This window comes from Mustelus asterias, chromosome 14, assembly GCF_964213995.1.
Source record: "Mustelus asterias chromosome 14, sMusAst1.hap1.1, whole genome shotgun sequence".
NCBI classification, from domain to species: domain Eukaryota; kingdom Metazoa; phylum Chordata; class Chondrichthyes; order Carcharhiniformes; family Triakidae; genus Mustelus; species Mustelus asterias.
Genome location: NC_135814.1, coordinates 11712156 through 11733013, shown reverse-complemented (window position 1 = coordinate 11733013; position 20858 = coordinate 11712156). Strand labels below are relative to the sequence as shown.

The 20858-nt window shown below is 46.5% G+C and overlaps 1 protein-coding gene across 1 annotated transcript in view; it reads right to left on the bottom strand.

Moving 5' to 3' along the window:
* LOC144504122 (contactin-associated protein-like 5) overlaps positions 1-20858 on the bottom strand; it is an 824359-nt gene that overhangs the window by 186804 nt on the left and 616697 nt on the right. The window contains exon 22 of the mRNA XM_078229298.1: positions 18782-19021. Coding sequence (XP_078085424.1) covers positions 18782-19021 — 240 coding nt within the window. The remainder of the gene's footprint in view (positions 1-18781; positions 19022-20858) is intronic.

Sequence of the window (20858 nt, the reverse complement as noted above, 5' to 3'; positions counted from 1 at the left end):
CGTTTCCTTCCCTATGAACGATATGTTTTGTCTGTATCGCACGCAAGAAACAATACTTCTTACTGTATACTAATACATGTGACAATAATAAATCAAAACAAATCAAATCAAGTTGTTGTCCGGAAACCTAATTCTCTCGATGAGCAGTGGATGCGTCTCAAGTTTACAGCAGTGGCGGTGAGGCATTTACAGTCCTCCTGCGATTGTGACAGGCGCTACGTAAACACAAGCGATTGAATTATTTTTCTTTTCGCTTGGCCTGGCCTAATCCCAGGGGTAGGAAGGCAAAAATCCTCCCTCAAACCTCATGACTTGAACAGATTATTGAAGAAGGAAAATAGGAATTCCAGACATTTCAAGTGACTCTGGAGAGATGTGGAATATGCATTACTTTCATTCTTAAGATCTCGGTTTTTATTTTTCAGATATTTTCCCCTTACCCTGAAATTATGGCTTGACCTACAGGGCACTCTGAGGTCTTCTGAAGGCTTGTGCTGTTAGCTTCCTTGAGGCATGAATACTTCATTAGCTACACCTCTATATTATTTATGAAATCATGAAATTCTAATTATTGCTGTCATAATCTTTGCATCAGTTAGTTATCACTGGCTCCTGGAATAAAGCCGTTTCTTTTTACAGAACTATTTGCATTAACATTCAAGTTTGTCACCTTAGTTTATTTAAAAAGTTGACGATTTTAATGAAAACAGACCATGTTCAAGGGTCCCATTTGAAAAATTAGCCTTTTTTTCTCTTTCTGATGCCAGATGACATGCTGACCATGTTCTGCTACTTCCTGGTTTTACATCAAACACGGGGAGAAGGTGCAAACTCCAGTGGCGGTGAGGCATTTACAGTCCACGGGGAGAAGGTGCAAACTCCAGTGGCGGTGAGGCATTTACAGTCCTCCTGCGATTGTGACAGGCGCTACGTAAACACAAGTGATTGAATTATTTTTCAAAGGTCAGAATTGAACCCAAAGGTCACCAAAGGTCAGAATTGAACCCAGATCCCTGGTGCTGTGAGGCAGCAGCGCTAACCACTGTGCTGCCCAACGATATCAGATGGAATTTTCCATTTATGAGATTAAATGTGGTGGTGGGCGGTTTCGGTGGCACTCACCTTACTGGCCAGAATGGCGGGATCGTGTGTCCGATTCCCCGCTTGAAAGCTCATTATTTATCCACAGATGAATAATGGCCGAATCACCAGGCGTCACAAGTAGGCTTACATTAACACTGCAATGAAGTTATTGTGAAAATCCCCCTAGCCGCCACACTCCGGCGCTTGTTCGGGTACACTGAGGGAGAATTTAGCCAATGCAGCTAACCTGCACGTCTTTAAGAGGAAGCCTGAGCACCCGGAGGAAACCCACGCAAAACTGGAGGCCTGTATGATTATAGCAGCACAATGATGTCCCCTGGACAATATCGACAAAGTTGAGGAACAGACCAACCTTACAACCCCCCCAGCAGTGTGGTTTTTATCGCAATAGAGTGGTGCAGCCCATGGCAGCTAGACTGTGTATTTACCTCAAAGTCACAAGTGAACTGAAGTCTGACTTGCGCACGCCACTCAATTCCAAACGGGATTGAGGCTGACATATTTTCCCGCTGGCGTGACAAAAATTGGAAGGTTTGAGGAGATGCAAGTGAGCAGTTGTTTTAATGAGGATTCATGAGATGCTAGTGAGTGCGAATGGAATTTATGCCGCTAGATAGCAGGATAACCAGTAACCCGCCATTTGGAGAATCGCAATCAGTTTTACACTGGTGAGTTTCTGACTTTTTGCCTGCCACCTGATTCCCCTGCACACCACTACACCACAAGGCGGGATGAAAGAATTCCACCTGTCGGTTGGCACGGTGACACAGTGGTTAGCACTGCTGCCTCACAGCACCAGGGCCCTGGGTTCAATTCCCGGTTTGGGTGACTGTCTGTGTGGAGTTTGCACATTCTCCCCGTGTGTCTGTGTGGGTTTCCTTCGGGTGCTCCGGTTTCCTCCCACAGTCCGAAAGACGTGCTGGTTAGGTGCATTGGCCGTGCTAAATTCTCCCTCAGCAGGGTAAATGCATGGGGTTATGGTGATAGGGCCTGGGTGGGATTGTGGTTGGTGCAGACTCGATGGGCCGGATGGCCTCCTTCTGCACTGTAGGATTCTATGACTCGGGGATGATTTTATGTCAGACTATTCCTTTTATACTCACACAATTTTTTTTAAATGTTAAAGGCAATTTGTATTTCAACATTATTGGCCAGTCTCCCAACTCGCACCTACCAGAAACATGGAATTTGTCCAAACTTGGCCGAATCATTTATCATCCTTTCAACACATTGACCTGCATTGTCTCCCATTCTAGCATTTTCTATTTTAGTATCCTCATCCTTGTTTCCAAATCACCCTCCCTCTCCCTGGAGTTTCCTCCAACACTAAAGCATTTTGAAATCTCCATCTCTCGCATCCTGGCCACTTCTGCATCTCTGATTTTCTTCATCTGCCTCATCCTGTAATTCCTCTCGAAATTCCCCCCAATGCTCTCTCCTCTTTTGTGGCATCCCTTAAAGCATCCCTCTTTGACCAAGCTTCGGTCAGTTTTGCCATTCTATTTTTATGCAATTTGTGGAAAGTTGTGATTATTAATGGCTCTTGTGAAGCACATTGGGATATTCTGCTACAGAATATCAAGGCGGCACGGTGGTACGGTGATTAGCACTGCTGCCTCATAGCTCCAGGGACCCAGGTTCAATTCCTGGCTTGGGTGACTGTCTGTGAAGAGTCTGCACATTCTCCCCGTGTCTGCGTGGGTTTCCTCCGGGTGCTCTGGTTTTCTCCCACTGCCCGAAAGACTGTTAGTTAGGCGCATTGGCCATGCTAAATTCTCCCTCAGTGTACCTGAACAGGCGACTAGGGGATTTTCACAGTAACTTCATTGCAGTGCTAATGTGACACATAAATAAACTTAAACTTAAAAACCCATCTGGTTCATTAATGTCCTTTCGGGAAGGAAATCTGTCGCCCTTATCTGGGGACTTGTCCACCTTATCTGGTCTGGCCTACATGTGACTCCAGACCTATAGTTATGTTATATAAAACGTTGCTTAGGCCACATTTGGAATACTGTGTCCAATTCTGGTCGCCACACTACTAGGAGGACAAAGTTGCTTTGGAGGGAGTACAGAAAAGGTTCACCAGGATGTTGCCTGGTGATGGAGGGCATTAGCTATGAGGAGAGATTGAATAAACTAAGATTGTTCTCCATGGAAAGATGGAGGCTGAGGGGCGACCTGATAGAAGGTTATGAAATTATGAGGGGCATAGATAAGGTGAACAGTTGGAAGCTTTTTCCCAGGGCAGAAATGACAATCACAAGGGGGCAAAAGTTCAGGGAAAGGGGGGAGAAGGTTCAGTGGAGATGTGTGGCGAAAGTTTTTTACACAGAGGGTGGTGGGGGCCTGGAATGCGCTGCCAAGTGAGGTGGTCGAGGCAGACATGTTAGCGACATTTAAGACTTATCTGGATTGGCACTTGAACAGGCGGGGAATAGAGGGATACAGATGGTTGGTCTAGATAGGACAACGTGATCAGCGCAGGCTTGGAAGGCCGAAGGGCCTGTTCTTGTGCTGTACTCTTCTTTGTTCAATGTGGTTAACACTTAAAATGCTCTCAGGGATGTGCAATAAATACTGGTCCAGTGTGGGCCACCCACACCCCATGGACAAATGAAAAAAAAAATGCGGTTTGGGTACCTTTCTTTTATACATTTGATATTTTGATTTGCAATGAAGACCTGCCAGATGCCGGATATATTTACACACACACAGATGTCAGATAGTCTAGCAGCATTAACGGTGTCTGAATCGATTGTTGACTGAGTGACAGGAAAGTATTGGCGTTTGAAGGTTCGTGTCATTAGTGTAGAGGACAAACACTTTTAGCAAGACATCATTAAACTACAAACAGAATGAAGGAAGACATAATATGATCCCTTTGGAAAACAGGTCACTGAGATATGCCAGCTCAATAAAAGGCATCAAAATATTATGTCGATTCGAGTCTGGCTGATAAGTGACTGCAAAGGACAATGCCAAACACCTTTTGCATATATTTTGTTATTTATTAAAAAGGCTTGATGACATCAGTACTTTGGTTCCCAAGAGATGAACGACTGACCGGGTGGTTAAAACCTGGAAGAAATCCATAACTGAATTGACAGTCAATTGAACTGCTTTGAAAACAGGAGACTAAGAGTACTGGTGATAAATGATGGATTATATCAGAAGAATGGATGGTAATTTGATAGGAGGTGGATATCAGCAAAGGTATAAACTGTCCATAAATCATGCCAGCTATATCCCACTTTATGACAGGGTGTTAGCGACGTCGGAATCCAGATTACAGATGCAGGAAAGGCAGGGAAATAATTGCCATGTCAGATTGCTTGTGAAAGACATGCTTCTCTGGAAATTGGATCTAGATGCATTATTTAAGCCCGGATTTTAGGAGTGTCTTCTTTGAATGTGCAGGATATCTCGCCGAGCAACTTTGCGCTGAAGATGGACTTGTTAAAGTTTAGGATGACAGTATAAAATGGGCCACCCATCTTACAGGTCTCCTGTTTGTTTATTCCAAGGCATCAATGGGAGGCGATGGACTGTGCAGTATAACTCTGCTCATGATTTTATCATCAGTGAGGCCTTGTGGCACAGTGGGTAGCATCCCTTCCTCTGAGCCAGAAACTTTGGAGTTTGAATCTCACCCCACGACTTGATGGTTGAGGAAGGTGTACTCATAAAGCAGCCAAAACAGGTTAATTATCTGCCTGTAAGATCCTTCCAGTGGATGGCAAGAGGAAAGGAGCATCCTGGTCAGCCATGTGATGGGAAGAATATTGGCTCCTCTACCATATCTCCAGGCTACAACATGAATGTAAAGCGGGGGGACTGGCTGGCTGGCTCGGTTGACTAGCATAGCTGGTATAGATCAGATTAGTACCAACAGCCAGAAACACAGTCACAATCACTGGAAATGGCTCGGATTCAATTATAAATAAAGCAGCTTGAAGAAAAAGCAAATGAAAGAGGGAGAGCGGCAAAAGCCAGAGAAAGGGAGGCAATTGTAGCAGAAGTTCCAACTCCAAAAAAACTGTCCCCAGGAAACACCTAACCTATCAATCATTCTCCACCAGCAATTCCAAAAGGACCATAAAACCCTAGCACACTGCATTAGGCCAGATTAAAAATAAACAAGATGTCTATTATATTGCTTCAGGAACAATTAGAGGACACCGGTTACAGACAAAATGGCAACAATAAAATACCAGGGCCCATTTGAAAACCTGCAGAGAAACATGATGGGGGGGGTGATTTTCCCAAAAAACTTCTAAGTGTTGAATTCACGTGAAAACTGGAGTAAATCATGTTTTTTTCAGTAGAGTTCAGAGAAGAATCTCCCACATTGTGTGCACTGCAGAGTGCATGAGTGTAAATCACGTACAAAATCAGTGGGCGGGGCCTATTCCCGCTGGAGAGGTCGGCAGCACAGTGCTGAGCGGGCCACTGCGCATGCCCTGCTCTGTCAGGAGCGAGATCGGTGCATACTCAGTGACTCCTGTCTGCTGGCCTCCCGATCGCTGGCCAGTCCTGCGACCCCCACATTGCCGGCCGTGCGACATCCCCACGGCCCGATCCTTGGCCTCCCAAACATGCCCAGGCCCAGCCTCGACTCCTCCGCAGCGCTGATCTCCTGCTCCCCCCCCCAATTCAGTCCTCCCCCCACCGGCAGTTCTAACCCCCTCTCACAACCCCAGACCCTGTCAGCAGGCTGCCCCCTCCCCCCGCCCCTCACCCCACTGATGGCCAGCCCTGATCACTGGCCTCATTCCCTCCTCCACCGATCCCGACTGCAGAGTGGCAGCGGGACCTTCCAATCCCACTAATTGCCCCCCCCCTTCCATCAAGCCTTGCCCCCATCAGGCCCTCTTCCCATCAGGCCCCGCCCCATAATGGCCCACCCATCAGGCACTGCTCCATTCGGCCCCAACCCCTTGGCATTGGCCTATGCCTGGTGGATAGTGCGAAGGTGCCTCCTGGGCATTGACACTGCGCCCCTTGGGCATTGACACTGCGCCCCTTGGGCAGTGCCAGGAGGCCAGGATGGCACTGCCAATGCACAGGGGGCACCCCCCCTTCCCCCTCGCCCCCCCCCCCCCCCACTGCTGCCCAACCCTCTGGGGGGCCCTGATTGCTCCCTCTTCACTCCAGTGGGGTTGGGGAACTTCGCTCCCCCTGTAAATGGGGAGCTATAGTAATCCCCACTCGAGTGAACCGCTCCTGGCGAGGGAGAGATGCTAGGGGGCCTGGAGACTTCAGTCCCAGGCCCACTAATTATATTGGGCGGCACGGTAGCACAGTGGTTAGCACTGCTGCTTCACAGCTCCAGGGTCCCAGGTTCGATTCCTGGCTCGGGTCACTGTCTGTGTGGAGTTTGCACATTCTCCTCGTGTCTGCGTGGGTTTCCTCCGGGTGCTCTGGTTTCCTCCCACAGTCCAAAGATGTGCGGGTTAGGTTGATTGGCCAGGTTAAAAATTGCCCCTTAGAGTCCTGGGATGCGTAGATTAGAGGGATTAGCGGGTAAATATGTGGGGGTAGGGCCTGGGTGGGATTGTGGTCGGTGCAGACTCGATGGGCCGAATGGCCTCCTTCTGCACTGTAGGGTTTCTATGATTTCTATGATTTAAAATACATTAAAATGAAGGGCTGCATATGCAATGCAGCGCCGGGGAGCTGACGGCGATGGAAAGCTGACGCTGGGCGTGAAGGGTACGGACTCCCAGCACAGATCACGCAAATTCAGCCTCGCTTAAATCTCCTGGGAGAATTTCCCCTCCCCACCGCCCCGCCCCCCCCCCCCCCCCCACCCCCACCCACCCACCCAATTAAAATACATTTCTTCATCACAATACAACAGTTGGTTGAATTAATATTGTATGCTTTACAGTCTCATTCAAAGTGAGAAATAGACCCAAAGTGCAGTGAGATAACCCATGGGGAGTCTGGCTCTTCATTGTTCTAGTATCAGGCTGGACAATGGCTGTGGATTCTATTGATAGAATCAGAGAATCTCGACAGTGCAGAAGGAGGCCACCTGGCCCATCAAATCTACACTGAAGCTCCAACACAGCATCTCACCCAGGCCCCATCCCCATCACCCCACATATTTACTCTGCTAATCCCAATAACCTACACATCTTAGGACACTAAGGGCAAGATCTTATTTCTCATTCATGCCCCACTCCCGCTGCAGCGAGGACGGAGAATGTGACGGCCAGCCAAAATCTCCGTTCACTGCAGTGGGACCCAGAAAATCTCGCCCGCATGAATGGAGATAAGATTCCGGCCTAAGGGTTAATTTAGCATGGCCAATCAACCTCACCTGCACAGCTTTGGATTGTAACTAGTGTATTTACACTGCAACCTCAGTGCACACACTATCAGAAGGATGCTTTGGAAGCTTTGGAGAGAGTGCGAAGAAGATTCACCATGATGCTGCCTGGTCTCGAGCGTGAGGAGAGGTTGAATAAACTAGAATTGTTTTCACGGAGGCTGAGGGGAGATCTGATAGAAGTCAACAAAATTATGAGAGGCATAGACAGGGTGGATAGTCAGAGGTTTTTTTCCCAGGGTGGAAGCTTCAATTACAAAGGGGCATGGGTTCAAGGTGAGAGGGGGAAAGTTTAAGGGAGATGTGTGAGGAAAGTTTTTCACCAGAGAGTGGTGGGTGCCTGAACAAAGAACAAAGAACAGTACAGCACAGGAAACAGGTCCTTCGGCCCTCCAAGCCTGTGCCGCTCCTTGGTCCAACTAGACCAATCGTTTGTATCTCTCCATTCCCAGGCTGCTCATGTGACTATCCAGGTAAGTCTTAAACGATGTCAGCGTGCCTGCCTCCACCACCCTACTTGGCAGCGCATTCCAGGCCCCCACCACCCTCTGTGTAAAAAACATCCCTCTAATATCTGAGTTATACTTCGCCCCTCTCACCTTGAGCCCGTGACCCCTCGTGAACGTCACTTCTGATCTGGGGAAAAGCTTCCCACCGTTCACCCTATCTATCCCCTTCATAATCTTGTACACCTCTATTAGATCTCCCCTCATTCTCCGTCTTTCCAGGGAGAACAACCCCAGTTTACCCAATCTCTCCTCATAGCTAAGACCCTCCATACCAGGCAACATCCTGGTAAACCTTCTCTGCACTCTCTCTAACGCCTCCACGTCCTTCTGGTAGTGCGGCGACCAGAACTGGACGCAGTACTCCAAATATGGCCTAACCAGCGTTCTATACAGCTGCATCATCAGACTCCAGCTTTTATACTCTATACCCCGTCCTATAAAGGCAAGCATATCATATGCCTTCTTCACCACCTTCTCCACCTGTGTTGCCACCTTCAAGGATTTGTGGACTTGCACACCTAGGTCCCTCTGTGTTTCTATACTCCTGATGACTCTGCCATTTACTGTATAACTCCTCCCTACATTATTTCTTCCAAAATGCATCACTTCGCATTTATCCGGATTAAACTCCATCTGCCACCTCTCCGCCCAATTTTCCAGCCTATCTATATCCTGCTGTATTGCCCAACAATGTTCTTCGCTATCCACAAGTCCAGCCATCTTCGTGTCATCCGCAAACTTGCTGATTACACCAGTTACACCTTCTTCTAAATCATTTATATATATCACAAATAGCAGAGGTCCCAGTACAGAGCCCTGCGGAACACCACTGGTCACAGACCTCCAGCCGGAAAAAGACCCTTCGACCACTACCCTCTGTCTCCTATGGCCAAGCCAGTTCTCCACCCATCTAGCCACTTCTCCTTGTATCCCATGAGCCTTAACCTTCTTAACCAACCTGCCATGTGGGACTTTGTCAAATGCCTTACTGAAATCCATATAGACGACATCCACGGCCCTTCCTTCATCAACCGTTTTTGTCACTTCCTCAAAAAACTCCACCAAATTTGTAAGGCACGACCTCCCTCTTACAAAACCATGCTGTCTGTCACAGTGCCTGGATTGCACTGCCAGAGGAGATGGTGGAAGTAGGCACAATTGCAACATTTAAGAGGCATCTGGTGGGTGCATGAATTGGGAGGGAATAGAGGAGTATGGACCGAGTAAGGACAGAAGGTTTTTTTTAGATGAGTTAGGGCATCATGATCCGCACGGGCTTGGAGGGCTGTTCCTGTGCTGTTCGTTTCTTTGCTCTTTGTTTAAAACCTGACACCTAGCCATAGAAAAAGACACTGAGACCAATAATTAAAAGTTTGGTGAAAAGGGGTAGATACTAAAAATAGTTATAAAGGAGGAGAGAGAGATGGTGAGGTTTCATGAGGGAATTCTAGAGCTTTGGGCCTAGGCATGATGAAGACATGGTTGCTAATGCTCAGCTGCTTGCATGTACCTGGATTAGTATCGAGCCTAAGAAGCTAATCCAGGGAGGTATTTCTGAGGATGAAGCGATTAATTAGCATTTTTCATTTTGTTGCTACCATTGATTCATGAACCAAGCTGACTTTGTTATTAGAATAGAACACGACAGAAGCATATTATTTCCATGTAATTAACTACAACCAGAGCATCTTTCAGTTTAATTCCCCACTAAGGGCCAGTTTTTGAAGGTCGGGGGAGACTCGCGAATAAGCCCAATACCCACTGGTGTGCCTCTGCATTAGTATCTGAATACAATCCCCAACAAAACAATCGAGACAAGAAATTGTAACAATAGAAACAAGGAATTTATTGCTGCTGTAAAATGAAAATGCAAGAGTGGCACGGTGGCACAGTGGTTCACACTGCTGCCTCACAACACCAGGGACAGGGGTTCGATTCTGGCCTTGGGTTGCTGTCTGTGTGGAGTCTATGCTTTGATTTGATTTGATTTGTTATTGTCACATGTATTAGCATACAGTGAAAAGTATTGTTCCTTGCGTGCTATACAGACAAAGCATACCGTTCATGGAGAAGGAAATAAGAGAGTGCAAAATGTAGTGTTACAGTCATAGCTAGGGTGGAGAGAAAGATCAACTTAATGCGAGGTAGGTGCATTCAAAAGTCTGACAGTAGCAGGGAAGAAGCTGTGCTTCAGTCGGTTGGTACGTAACCTCAGACTTTTGTGTCTTTTCTCCAAAGGAAGAAGGTGGAAAAGAGAATGTCCGGGGGGACGTGGGATCCTTAATTATGCCGGCTGCTTTGCCGAGGCAGCAGGAAGTGTCAACAGAGTCAATGGATGGGAGGCTGGTTTGCGTGATGGATTGGGCTACATTCACGACCTTTTGTAGTTCCTTGCGGTCTTGGGCAGAGCAGGAGCCATACCAAGCTGTGATACGACCAGAAAGAATGCTTTCTGTGGTGCATCTGTAAAAGTTGGTGAGAGTCATTGCTGACATGCCAAATTTCCTTAGTCGTCTGAGAAAGTAGAGGCGTTGGTGGGCTTTCTTAACTATAGTGTCGGCATGGGGGGACCAGGACCCCCAGTGTCTGCGTGGGTTTCCTCCGGGTGCTCCGGTTTCCTCCCACACTCCAAAGATGTGCAGGGTTAGATTGATTGGCCATGTTAAATTGACCCGAGTGTCAGGGGGATTAGCAGGGTAAACGTGTGGGGTTACGGGGATAGGGCTTGGGTGGGATTGCGGTCGGTACAGACTCAATAGGCCGAATGGCCTCCTTCCGTATTGTAGGGATTCTATGTCTATGAATAAAATTTCATGGCTTGGGAGCTTTCTATCAGACTGTTTCTGAACATAAGGGTAACAATAGAGACGAGAAATTATATTCCTGCAGTGAAATGAAAGAGATACTAACAATTGCAAGGCAAATTACAATGGGCATTAAGGGAATAGAAGAAAAGATTATTTGAGGTATATGTAGACAAGAGAAAGTGTGAAAGAACAAGACAGATCCCTCAAGGATGACAGAGATGCAATGGGAAAGGAGCTTGTCGGCAAGATAGAAGTTTTCAATTATCACTTCACAACAGTTTGCACTGGAGATGTTGTAAAGCAGCCTATTAAAATGGTAGGGCGTGGATTGGAATCAATGGAGAAAGATAGTCGTCAGAAAATAAACTGGCATTTCTAAAGGCTTCTAGAGCATCAGATCCTTATGAAACTTGACAGAGTCAATGGGAAGGAAAGGATGGAATACCATTTTAAAAGCCTAGTGAAGTGCAGTGAATTTAATAATAATGCCAAAGAACTGAAAAGTAGCCAATGTGGTTTCAAATCTTTAAGAAAAGATCAGAAATACGGGCCTGAGGTTTAGAGGCTAGCTACTGACATGCAAACTGTACACAATTCTGTTCGCCCTGCGAGAGGGAGGATGTTATTCAACTGGAAAGGGTGTAAAAAAGATTTACAAAGATGTTACTGGGACTGGAAGGTTTGAATTATGAGGAGAGGCTGGGACTTTTTCTCTGGAGAGTCGGAGGATGAGGGGTGACCTTATAGAGGTGTATAAAATTATGAGGGACAGAGGTAAGGTGACTAGCCAAGGTCTTTTCCCCGGAGTAGGGGAGTCCAAAACTAGAGGGGCATAAGTTTTAGGGTGAGGGGAAAAATTTAAAAGGGACCTGAAGGGCAACTTTTTCACACAGAGAGTGGTGCGTATATGGAATGAGCTGCCGGAGGAGGTGGTAGAGGCGGGTACAATTACATTTAAAAGACATTTGGACAGTGATGCGCGTTATCACACACGAGGCTTGATGCTCAGGAAATAAAGGCTTTTATTTGCTGTAACAAGGCAGCTACTAATTATATACACGATCCCAGACTGAGGGGTCCCAGACAGAGCAGAGACCTTTATACCTCTCCCAGGAGGCGGAGCCCGACTGGGATGTACCACAATACTATAATACAAAGGTGTAACAACCCAACCCTAACCCCAACAGCAACAAGTAGAACAACCCATCCCTAACCCCAACAGCAACATATATACATACTTGTAGTACTGGCCAGACCCTGGCTCATACTATCTAGTGGGAAGCAACGATGGTTCACCACAGACAGGTACATGGATGGGAAAGTTTTAGAGGGATATGGGTCAAATGCAGGCAAATGGGACTAGTTCAGCTTAGGAAACCTGGTCGGCAAGGGCAAGTTTGGTCGAAGGGCCTGTTTCCATGCTGTATATCTCCAAATCTATATCAACTGGATACCCATGATGGGGAAACCAGCAGCAATATTATGCAGGAGGAAGTCAAGATATTGAAGGAGAGTGAACATAGTAGGGGCGATTCTACCATCCCGCAGCCGGGAGAATCTCGCTGTGGGCGATGCATGGAATTCGCACGTGTTCTGATCCCGATGGAAACTTCCAGTGCAGGATTTCCAGCGGCATCAGCTCTGTGCCAGAAATCAGTGGGGAGCCACCAAAATAATTTAAATATAATTTAAATGGAATTTAATTCGAATTAGCAGGCCTAGGACTGAAGTATCCGGGCAACATCCCCCACCCCCCCCCCCTCCCCCCGCCCCACCGCAAGGTGTATTTCACTCCAGCAGGGTTTACAGCAGCTGCCCACTTTCGGGGAGTTAGCGGCCTGACCCTGCTGGAGTGAAGTGGGGGCAATAGGGGCCCCCAAGGGGGTTGGGTGGCACAGGGTGGTGCCCCCTGGGCATAGGCACCCTGGTACTGCCAGCCTTTGCACCATGGTACTGTCCAAGGGACAAACTGCCAATGCCCAAGGGGGCACCTTGCCACTTCCCATTTGGCCTGGGGCAGTGCCAAGGGGGGGTGGGACCTATGGGGCAGGGTTTAGGGGATGGGGCAATCGGTGGGGATGGGGGTTCCCGCTGCCACTCTGCAGTCAGGATCGGTGGGGTAAGGAGGGAGGCCAGCGATCGGGGTGGGCTGGTGGTGCGGACAGGGGGAGGGGGTCAGCTGGCTGGGGTCAGGACTGCATGGGGTGGAGTCTGGACTGGCGGGGGGGTGGGGTTGGGACTGCGAGGGGGAGGGAGAATGGTCGGCACTGTTGTGGGGGGGAATCGAGGGGGAATGCTGGAGATTGGGGCGGACCGGGAGGGGGGAGTTGGGTCTGGCCCAGTAATGGCCGGGGGGCCAGCGATTGGGTCATGGTGAGGCGGAGGGCCGGTGATGCGGGGGTCACGGGGCAATCAAGCTGGCCAGCAGAAGGGAGGCCGGCAGTGCGGGGCTACTGCGCGTGTGCTGATCTCGGCGCTGACAGACCTGCACGTGCCCAGTGGCCCGCTCAGCACTATGCTGCCAGCCTCTCCAGCGGGAATAGGCCCCACCCACTGATTTTTCATAATATTCACGCTGGTGGCCTCTGCAGCGCACAGAGTGTGGGAGATTCTTCTCTGAACTCCCACTGAAAAAAAAACGTGGATTACCCCAGATTTCACGTGGATTCGACACTTAGATTTTTTGGGGGAGAATTCCAGCCAATAAATCTAATCCTCAGGATTTTAAAAGCCATATCATGGCTAACAAATATATTGAAGTTCTTTGTGAATTTAGCAAGGTTAACAGCAAAAATGTGTGTGCATACAGCACCTTTAATATCATAAAATGCTTCACAAGAGTGTTATATAGAAACATAGGAGATAGGGTCAGGAGGAGGCCATTTGGCCCTTCCAGCCTGCACCGCCATTCATTACAATCATGGTTGATCATCCAACTCAAGAGGCTAATCCTGCTTTTTCCCCATAACCTTTGATCCCATTCGTCCCAAGTGCTACATCCAGCCGCCTTTTGAATACAAATACAATGTTATGTCATATTACATAGGATTACATCACGGCGTACAACACAGAGACAGATCATTTCCACCCAAATGGTCCACACTATCATTTAGGCTCCAACCAAGCCTTTTCCCACTTTTTCTCTGATAGAAAAATCCCGTTTTCCCATTGCACCTGTGTGCTGGGATGCATTGATATTATTCTCTTCAACCACTTCTTGTCGTAGCGAGTTACACATTTTTATCATCTGCTGGTCAAATAAGTTTTTTTTCCTTGGGTTCCCTGCTGAATTTCTCAGTGACTATCTTATATTGATGGCCTCTTGTTTGGCTCTTCCTCTAAAAAATAATAAGTCTATCTCTGTTTTCTTTAACAAAACCTTTCATATTTTTTGTCGACCTTTGATAGGTCACCAAATAACATTTTCCTTTCAAGAGAAGAGAAACACTGCCTGGTTACGGTTATATACAGATGATGGCGCAATAGCAATGTTACTAACTTAGCCCTCCAACAAACCCAAGTTAATGTTCGGGGGCAAGGGTTCAAATCCCACCATGGCAGTTGGCAGAATTTAAATCCAATGATGTTTAAAATACTCTGGAACTGAATACGAGTCTCAATATTGGTGACCATGAAACTATCACCAATTGTCGTAAAACTCTATCTGGTTCACAAATATCCATCAAGATGAGAAACCTATCATCCTTACTCGGTCAGGCCAATGCGACTCCAGACCCACAGCAATGTGGTTGACTCTTAACTGCCCTCTGAAATGGCCAAGCAGGACACTCAGTTCAAGGGCAATTAGGGATGGGCAATAAATGATGGCCCAGCCAGCCACACACACATCCCATGAAAGAATAAAAATGATGTCCCCACTTTTCTGCATCCTTTTTGACTCACTCCAGTGTCTCGATAACCTTTTCAAAGTGTGACGACTAGGATAGTACACAGCGTATAAACGTGGCCTAACCATGGTTCGACGGGCCTATCTTCCCTCCTTTTTAATTTTATCCTTTTAGAAATAAAACCTTGTGCATTGCTTGCATTTTTATGGCCTTGTTCACCCGTGTCACTCCTTTTAATGATTTGTGTATTTGTACTCACAGATCCTCTTGCTCCTCTATTCCATGTAGGTTCTTATTCTCTAAGTAAATAATTGGCTTAGAGGGTGGTGACAGAGGGCTGCTTTCATGACTGGAGGCCAGTGACCAGTGGCGTACCACAGGGATACATGCTGGTCCTGCAATTTGTCATTTATATAAATGACATAGATGACTATGTGGGGGGTAGGATCAGTAAGTTTGCTGATGACACAAGGATTGGCCATGTGGTTAACAATGAGGATGAATGTCTTGGGTTACAGGAAGATTTAGATGAGAAGTCAAATGGGCGGGTAAGTGGCAGATGGAATTTAACCCTGAAAAGTGTGAGGTGATGCACTTTGAAAGGAGTAATTTGACAAGGAAGTATACTATGAAAGGTCTGACACTGGGCAGTTCCGAAGAACAAAGGGACCTTGGCGTGTTTGTCCATAGATCTCTGAAGGCGGAAAGGCAGGTTAATAGGGTGATGAAAAAGGCATATGGCACACTTGCCTTTATCAATCGGGGTATAGATTACAAAAGCAGAGAGGTCATGATGGAGTTGTATGGAACTTTGGTGAGGCCACAGCGTGCAGTTCTGGTCGCCACATTATAGGAAGGATGTGATCGCACTGGAGCGGGTGCAGAGGAGATTCACCAAGACGTTGCCTGGAATGGAACATTTAAGTTATAAAGAGAGGCTGGATAGGCTTGGGTTGTTATCTCTGGAGCAGAGAAGACTGAGGGGCGATCTGATTGAGGTGTTCAAGATTATGAGAGACATAGACAGGGTGGATACGGAGCAGCTGTTCCCCTTAGTTGAAGCATCAGTTAAGAGGGGAAACAAGTTAAAAGTGAGGGGTGGGAGGTTTAGGGGAGATTTGAGGAAAAACGTTTTTACTCAGAGGGTGGTGACAGTCTGGAATGCCTGGGAGGGTGCTGGAGGCGGATGCCTCACATCCTTTAAAAAAGTACCTGGATAAGTACTTGGCATGCCATAACATTCAAGGCTATGGGCCAAGTGCTGTTAAGTGGGATTAGGTGGGCAGGTCAGGGCCTTTCTTGCGTCAGTGCAGACTCGATGGACCAAAAGGCCTCTTCTGCACTCTAGTATACTGTGATTATGTGATTCTGTGAACAGAACTCCCTATTGTTCTTGATAAATATTGATCTATGTCGAAATTCATTTGTTAATCATAAGGCCATTTTCAAGATGGTTAATGTCTTCTAATAATTTGCTACAGCCCTCCTCAGTATTGACTAACCCCAGTAATTCTCCCCACCCACGTCCACCAGCAGCCAAACATGGGAAAAATGTCAATGAAAGCGGTAGATGGTCCCTCATTGGCCATTTAGAACAAAGAACAGTACAGCACAGGAACAGGCCCTTTGGCCCACCAAGTCTGTGCCGACACAAATGCCTCTCTAATCTAATATTCTCTTGCCTCTACATGGTCTATATGCCTCTATTCCCTGCCTATTCATGTATCTATCCAGATGCCTCTTGAATATTGTTATAGAATCTGCTTTCACCACCTTCTCCGGCAGCGGGTTCCAGGCATTCACCACCCTCGGTGTGAAAAACGTTCACCCTCTCACTTTTAACCTATGTCCCCAAGTAATTGTCCTTTTGGCCCTGGGAAAAAGACTCTGACTATCCACTCTATCCAAGCCTGTCATAATCTTGTAAACCTCTATCAGGTCCCTCCCTCATCCTCCGACGCTCCAATTAAAACAACCCAAGTTTGATCAAACTTTCTTCATTGTCCATCTCCTCCAAACCATGCAACATGCTGGTAAATCTCTTCAGCACCCTTTCCAATGCATCAACGTCATTCCGGCAGTGTAATGACCAGAATTGTACACAATACTCCAAATGCGACCTAACCAAAGTCTTATACAGCTGCAACATGATTTTCCAGTTCCTATACTCAATGCCCTGACCAATGAAGGCCAGATGCCAAATGCCTTCTTGATCAGCTTGTCCACCTGAGTTGCCTCCTTCAAGGAACTGTGGATCTGCAGGCCTAGATCCCTCTGTATGCTAATATTTCTAAGGGCTCTACCATTTACTGTGTACTTTCCTTCAGCAATAGGCCTTTCAAATCCCATCACCTCACAGTTGTCCAGGCGAGGGAACCAAAGGTTATTGGAGGTAGATGGGCATGTCAAACGCAATGCAAACAGGTCAGCCATGGTCTTATTGGGTGGCGGAGCAGGCTCGAGGGGCTAAATGGCCTACTTCTGCTCCTATTTCTTACGTTTTTATGCTCCTAAAATATGTTAGGATATTGGTTACATTACTGGACTGGCAATCCATAGGTCATAACTAATAACCCACAGAACATGAACTCAAATTGCCAGGGCAGATTCTGAGCTAGGAATGATTTTGAGGAATAAGCTAACACAAACTGGAAATCTCAGACTTGACTTAGAGTTCCCTGATTGACAGTCTACCCTTCTCTTCTTTGATATTGAGCATTATTTTATGTGACTAAATTTTACGCATGGAATATCCAATGGAGGATCACCAAGCCTCGAGGAGAAATGCCTAAAGATAGTTATCTACCCCTGTAAGCACCCTCTGCCCCGACTCAGTCCTCAGGGCTTTCTGCTGAACTTATGGTGGGAGATTTGGAGAACCAGGCAAACAGTATCAATAGGTACAGCGAGGTGAGTCACCCATCGAAATATAGGACTGGCCCTCATAGGAGAGATTGAGATACTGATCACAGCTTGCCAATGATGATGGCAGATTCATTTGGGAAGAAGGTCATCTTTCATCTCAATGTGTCTGGTTCTGTTATTATGTGGGCAAGGAAATGCTAGGAATGGGCGGCACAATGGCACAGTGGTTAGCACTGCTGCCTCACAGCACCAGGAACCCGGGTTCAATTCTGGCCTTGGGTGACCGTGTGGAGTTTGCACATTCTCCCAGTATCTGCATGGGTTTCCTTTGGGTGCTCTGGTTTCCTCCCACAGTCCAAAGATGTGCGGGTTAGGTGGATTGGTAAATTGCTAAATTGCTAAAATTGTGTGTAAACTGCTAAATTGTCCCTTAGTGTCAGAGGAGAAGTAGGATAAATATGGGAGTTGCAGGGATAGGGCCTGAGATTATTGTCAGTGCAGGCTCGATGGGTCGAACAGCCTTTTTTTGCACAGTAGGGATTCTATGAATAACCTTGACCTTGGTGTCCCAATGAGAAGTTTCACAACACCAGCTTAAAGTCGAACAGGTTTATTTGGTAGCACAAGCTTTCGGAGCACTGCCCCTTCATCAGGTGAGTGCAGGACTCACCTGATGAAGGAGCAGCGCTCCGAAAGCTCATGCTACCAAATAAACCTGTTGGACTTTAACCTGGTATTGTGAGACTTCTTATTGAGCCTACCCCAATCCAATGCCGGCATCTCCACATCACTGGTGTCCCAAAAAATACTAAAGCCATTCTGAATCTTGCAATGCCATCAGCCACAAAGATGTATGGTGGAATGTTCCAGATTGTCACATCCTCCAATGTTAACCCTTTGCTCCTTTCCCATGTACTGTGTCACAGCCCCAGCTTCTTGCTGGCTTTTTTTAATAAGATAATTGTCATAACTTTCTTTTGAGGGATCTCCCAAGTTGTACGTAGATAACACAAACATTATGTACACTCTTGTAGCTGAATATCCTGAGTGTGTAATCAGTAGCAGTGATCTGCTAGCAAATGATTTTCAGCGTAGTAGTTGCCCTGTTCAATTAACCATCTGAATTGCTTTACAAGGTAATGGCACCCTTGTGAAAAATTAAGGCATTCATTATAAACAATTTTACCAACAGCTATTAGGTTACTCCATTCAATAACGTTAAATTACATTGTGTATGAGCCATGTGTCATTCATGGAATCCAATGTCCAGCTTTAATTAAACATTTGCGATGCCAGAATGTAATGTCCTACCTTTCTTACAGAATGGTCCATCATAGGCAGAGTAGCTGCAATCACAGAAATAGCCACTGTACTTCTCCATGCATCTCCCTCCATTGTGGCACAGGTTGCCGTAACTACTGCAGTGTCCTGGGCAGCCTGGTTTCACCCCAGGGGTCATTTTCGCTCTTTCCTCAAGATCAAGGGTCACCCCATTCAATTGCAGAGATCGAATGCACCCGAGGAATCCCTTCTGCCGCGATGCTGTTCCTCCTGGAATTAGAATGAATTACACTTTTAAGTCCCTTCGTGTGCACTTTTCCATGTCCAAATTTAAGTTTACGTTTGTTTATTCGTGTCACAAGTAGGCTTACATGAACACTGCAATGAAGTTACTGTGAAAATCCCCAAGTTACCATACGCCTGCGCACGTTCGGGTACACTGAGAGAGAATTTAGCATGGCCACTGCACCTGACCAGCATGTCTTTCGGACTGTGGGAGGAAACCAGAGCACCCGGAGGAAACCCACGCAGACATGGGGAGAACGTGCAGACTCTGCACAGACAGTAGCCCAAACCCGGAATCAAACCCGGGTCCCTGGCGCTGTGAGGCAGCAGTGCTAACCACTGTGCCACCGTGCTGCCATAATGAACCCTAATGAAATAACCATAGTTAATCCGGAAAGAAAAATGATAAAATTGGGTAATTGTTCTTTTATGCCAACTTTTGTTTTTCATTTTCCACAAGTGTTCATTTTCCAGCCGAAGAGTTCTTTCTTCTATACAGCTTCTTTCAATTCAAAAATTGGAATAATCTTCTTCAGAACCCATGAGACACTTGTCTGAACAAGAGTCCGAACTACCTGAGGACCACAGTATCCTGGGGAGTCTGTATGATTTGCACACAGTGGGTTAAAACAGTTTTCTGCTGAATATGGGGCTGTAAATAATGTATTTTGTACGGGGCACAGGCAATGGACAAATCCAGAGATAAAGAGAAATGATGCAATTTCTGAAAGTAAGTGTTCAGAAATGGTACTGAGCTAATTAAGGCAATATAATCGTGGTAATGGGATTGTCAGAAGGAACTGGAAAGGACAAATTGTACTTTAGCTGTGTGCATGTAAATTGGTTTTTCTACAATTAATTGGTTATACTCTGTCTTAGATTAATCACGTTAATCAGTTAATCTGTCAGCTATTGGTATCTTTGCTTCATTTGTGCTTTCTGGATAATACACCCAAATTATTATGATCAAAGAGAAAATTGGTAATTAAGTGTTTAGTAAATCACCACAGTGAGAGTGAGTGTGTGTGCGTGTGTGTGTGTGTGTGTGTTGGGATACAGTGAAAAATATTATTTCTTGCACGCTATACCGACAAAGTATATCGCTCATAGAGTACGGCACGGTGGCACAGTGCAGTACTCTAGCACAGCTGCCTCACAACTCCAGAGACCTGGGTTCACTTCCGGCCTTGGGTGACTGTCTGTGCGGAGTCTGCACGTTCTCACCGTGTCTGCGTGGGTTTCCTCCGTGTGCTCCAGTTTCCTCCCACAGTCTGAAAGACGTGCTGGTTAGGTGCATTGGCCGTGCTAAATTCTCCCTCAGCGGTCCTGAACAGGCGCCAGAGTGTGGCGACTAGGGAATTTTCACAGTAACTTCATTGCAGTTTTCATTTAAGTCTACTTGTGATACTAATAAATAAACTTTAAAAAACTTTAAAACAATAGGGGAGAAGGAAAGGAGAGGGTTCAGAATATATTGTTACAGTCATAGCTCGGGTGCAGAGAAGGATCAGCTTAATATAAGCCTAATATCAGCTTAAAATAAGTCCATTCAAAAGTCTGAATGCAGCAGGGAAGCTGCTCTTGAGTTTGTTGGTGTACACTACATACAAAATGACTGTGCAGCAGTTCTGTGTTCATGTACAAGTATGCTGCTAACCATGGCTGAAGATGCCAGCACCTTAACTGACAGAAGAAACATTATGGGCTGCAAAAAGACTGGGGTAGAAAATTGTCTCAAGAAATATTGCATTGGCTGCCTTTTAGACTTCCTGCTGGGTATTCAGTTGCCTTTGCCGTAACAGAGGTTAATATCAGGTGCAGA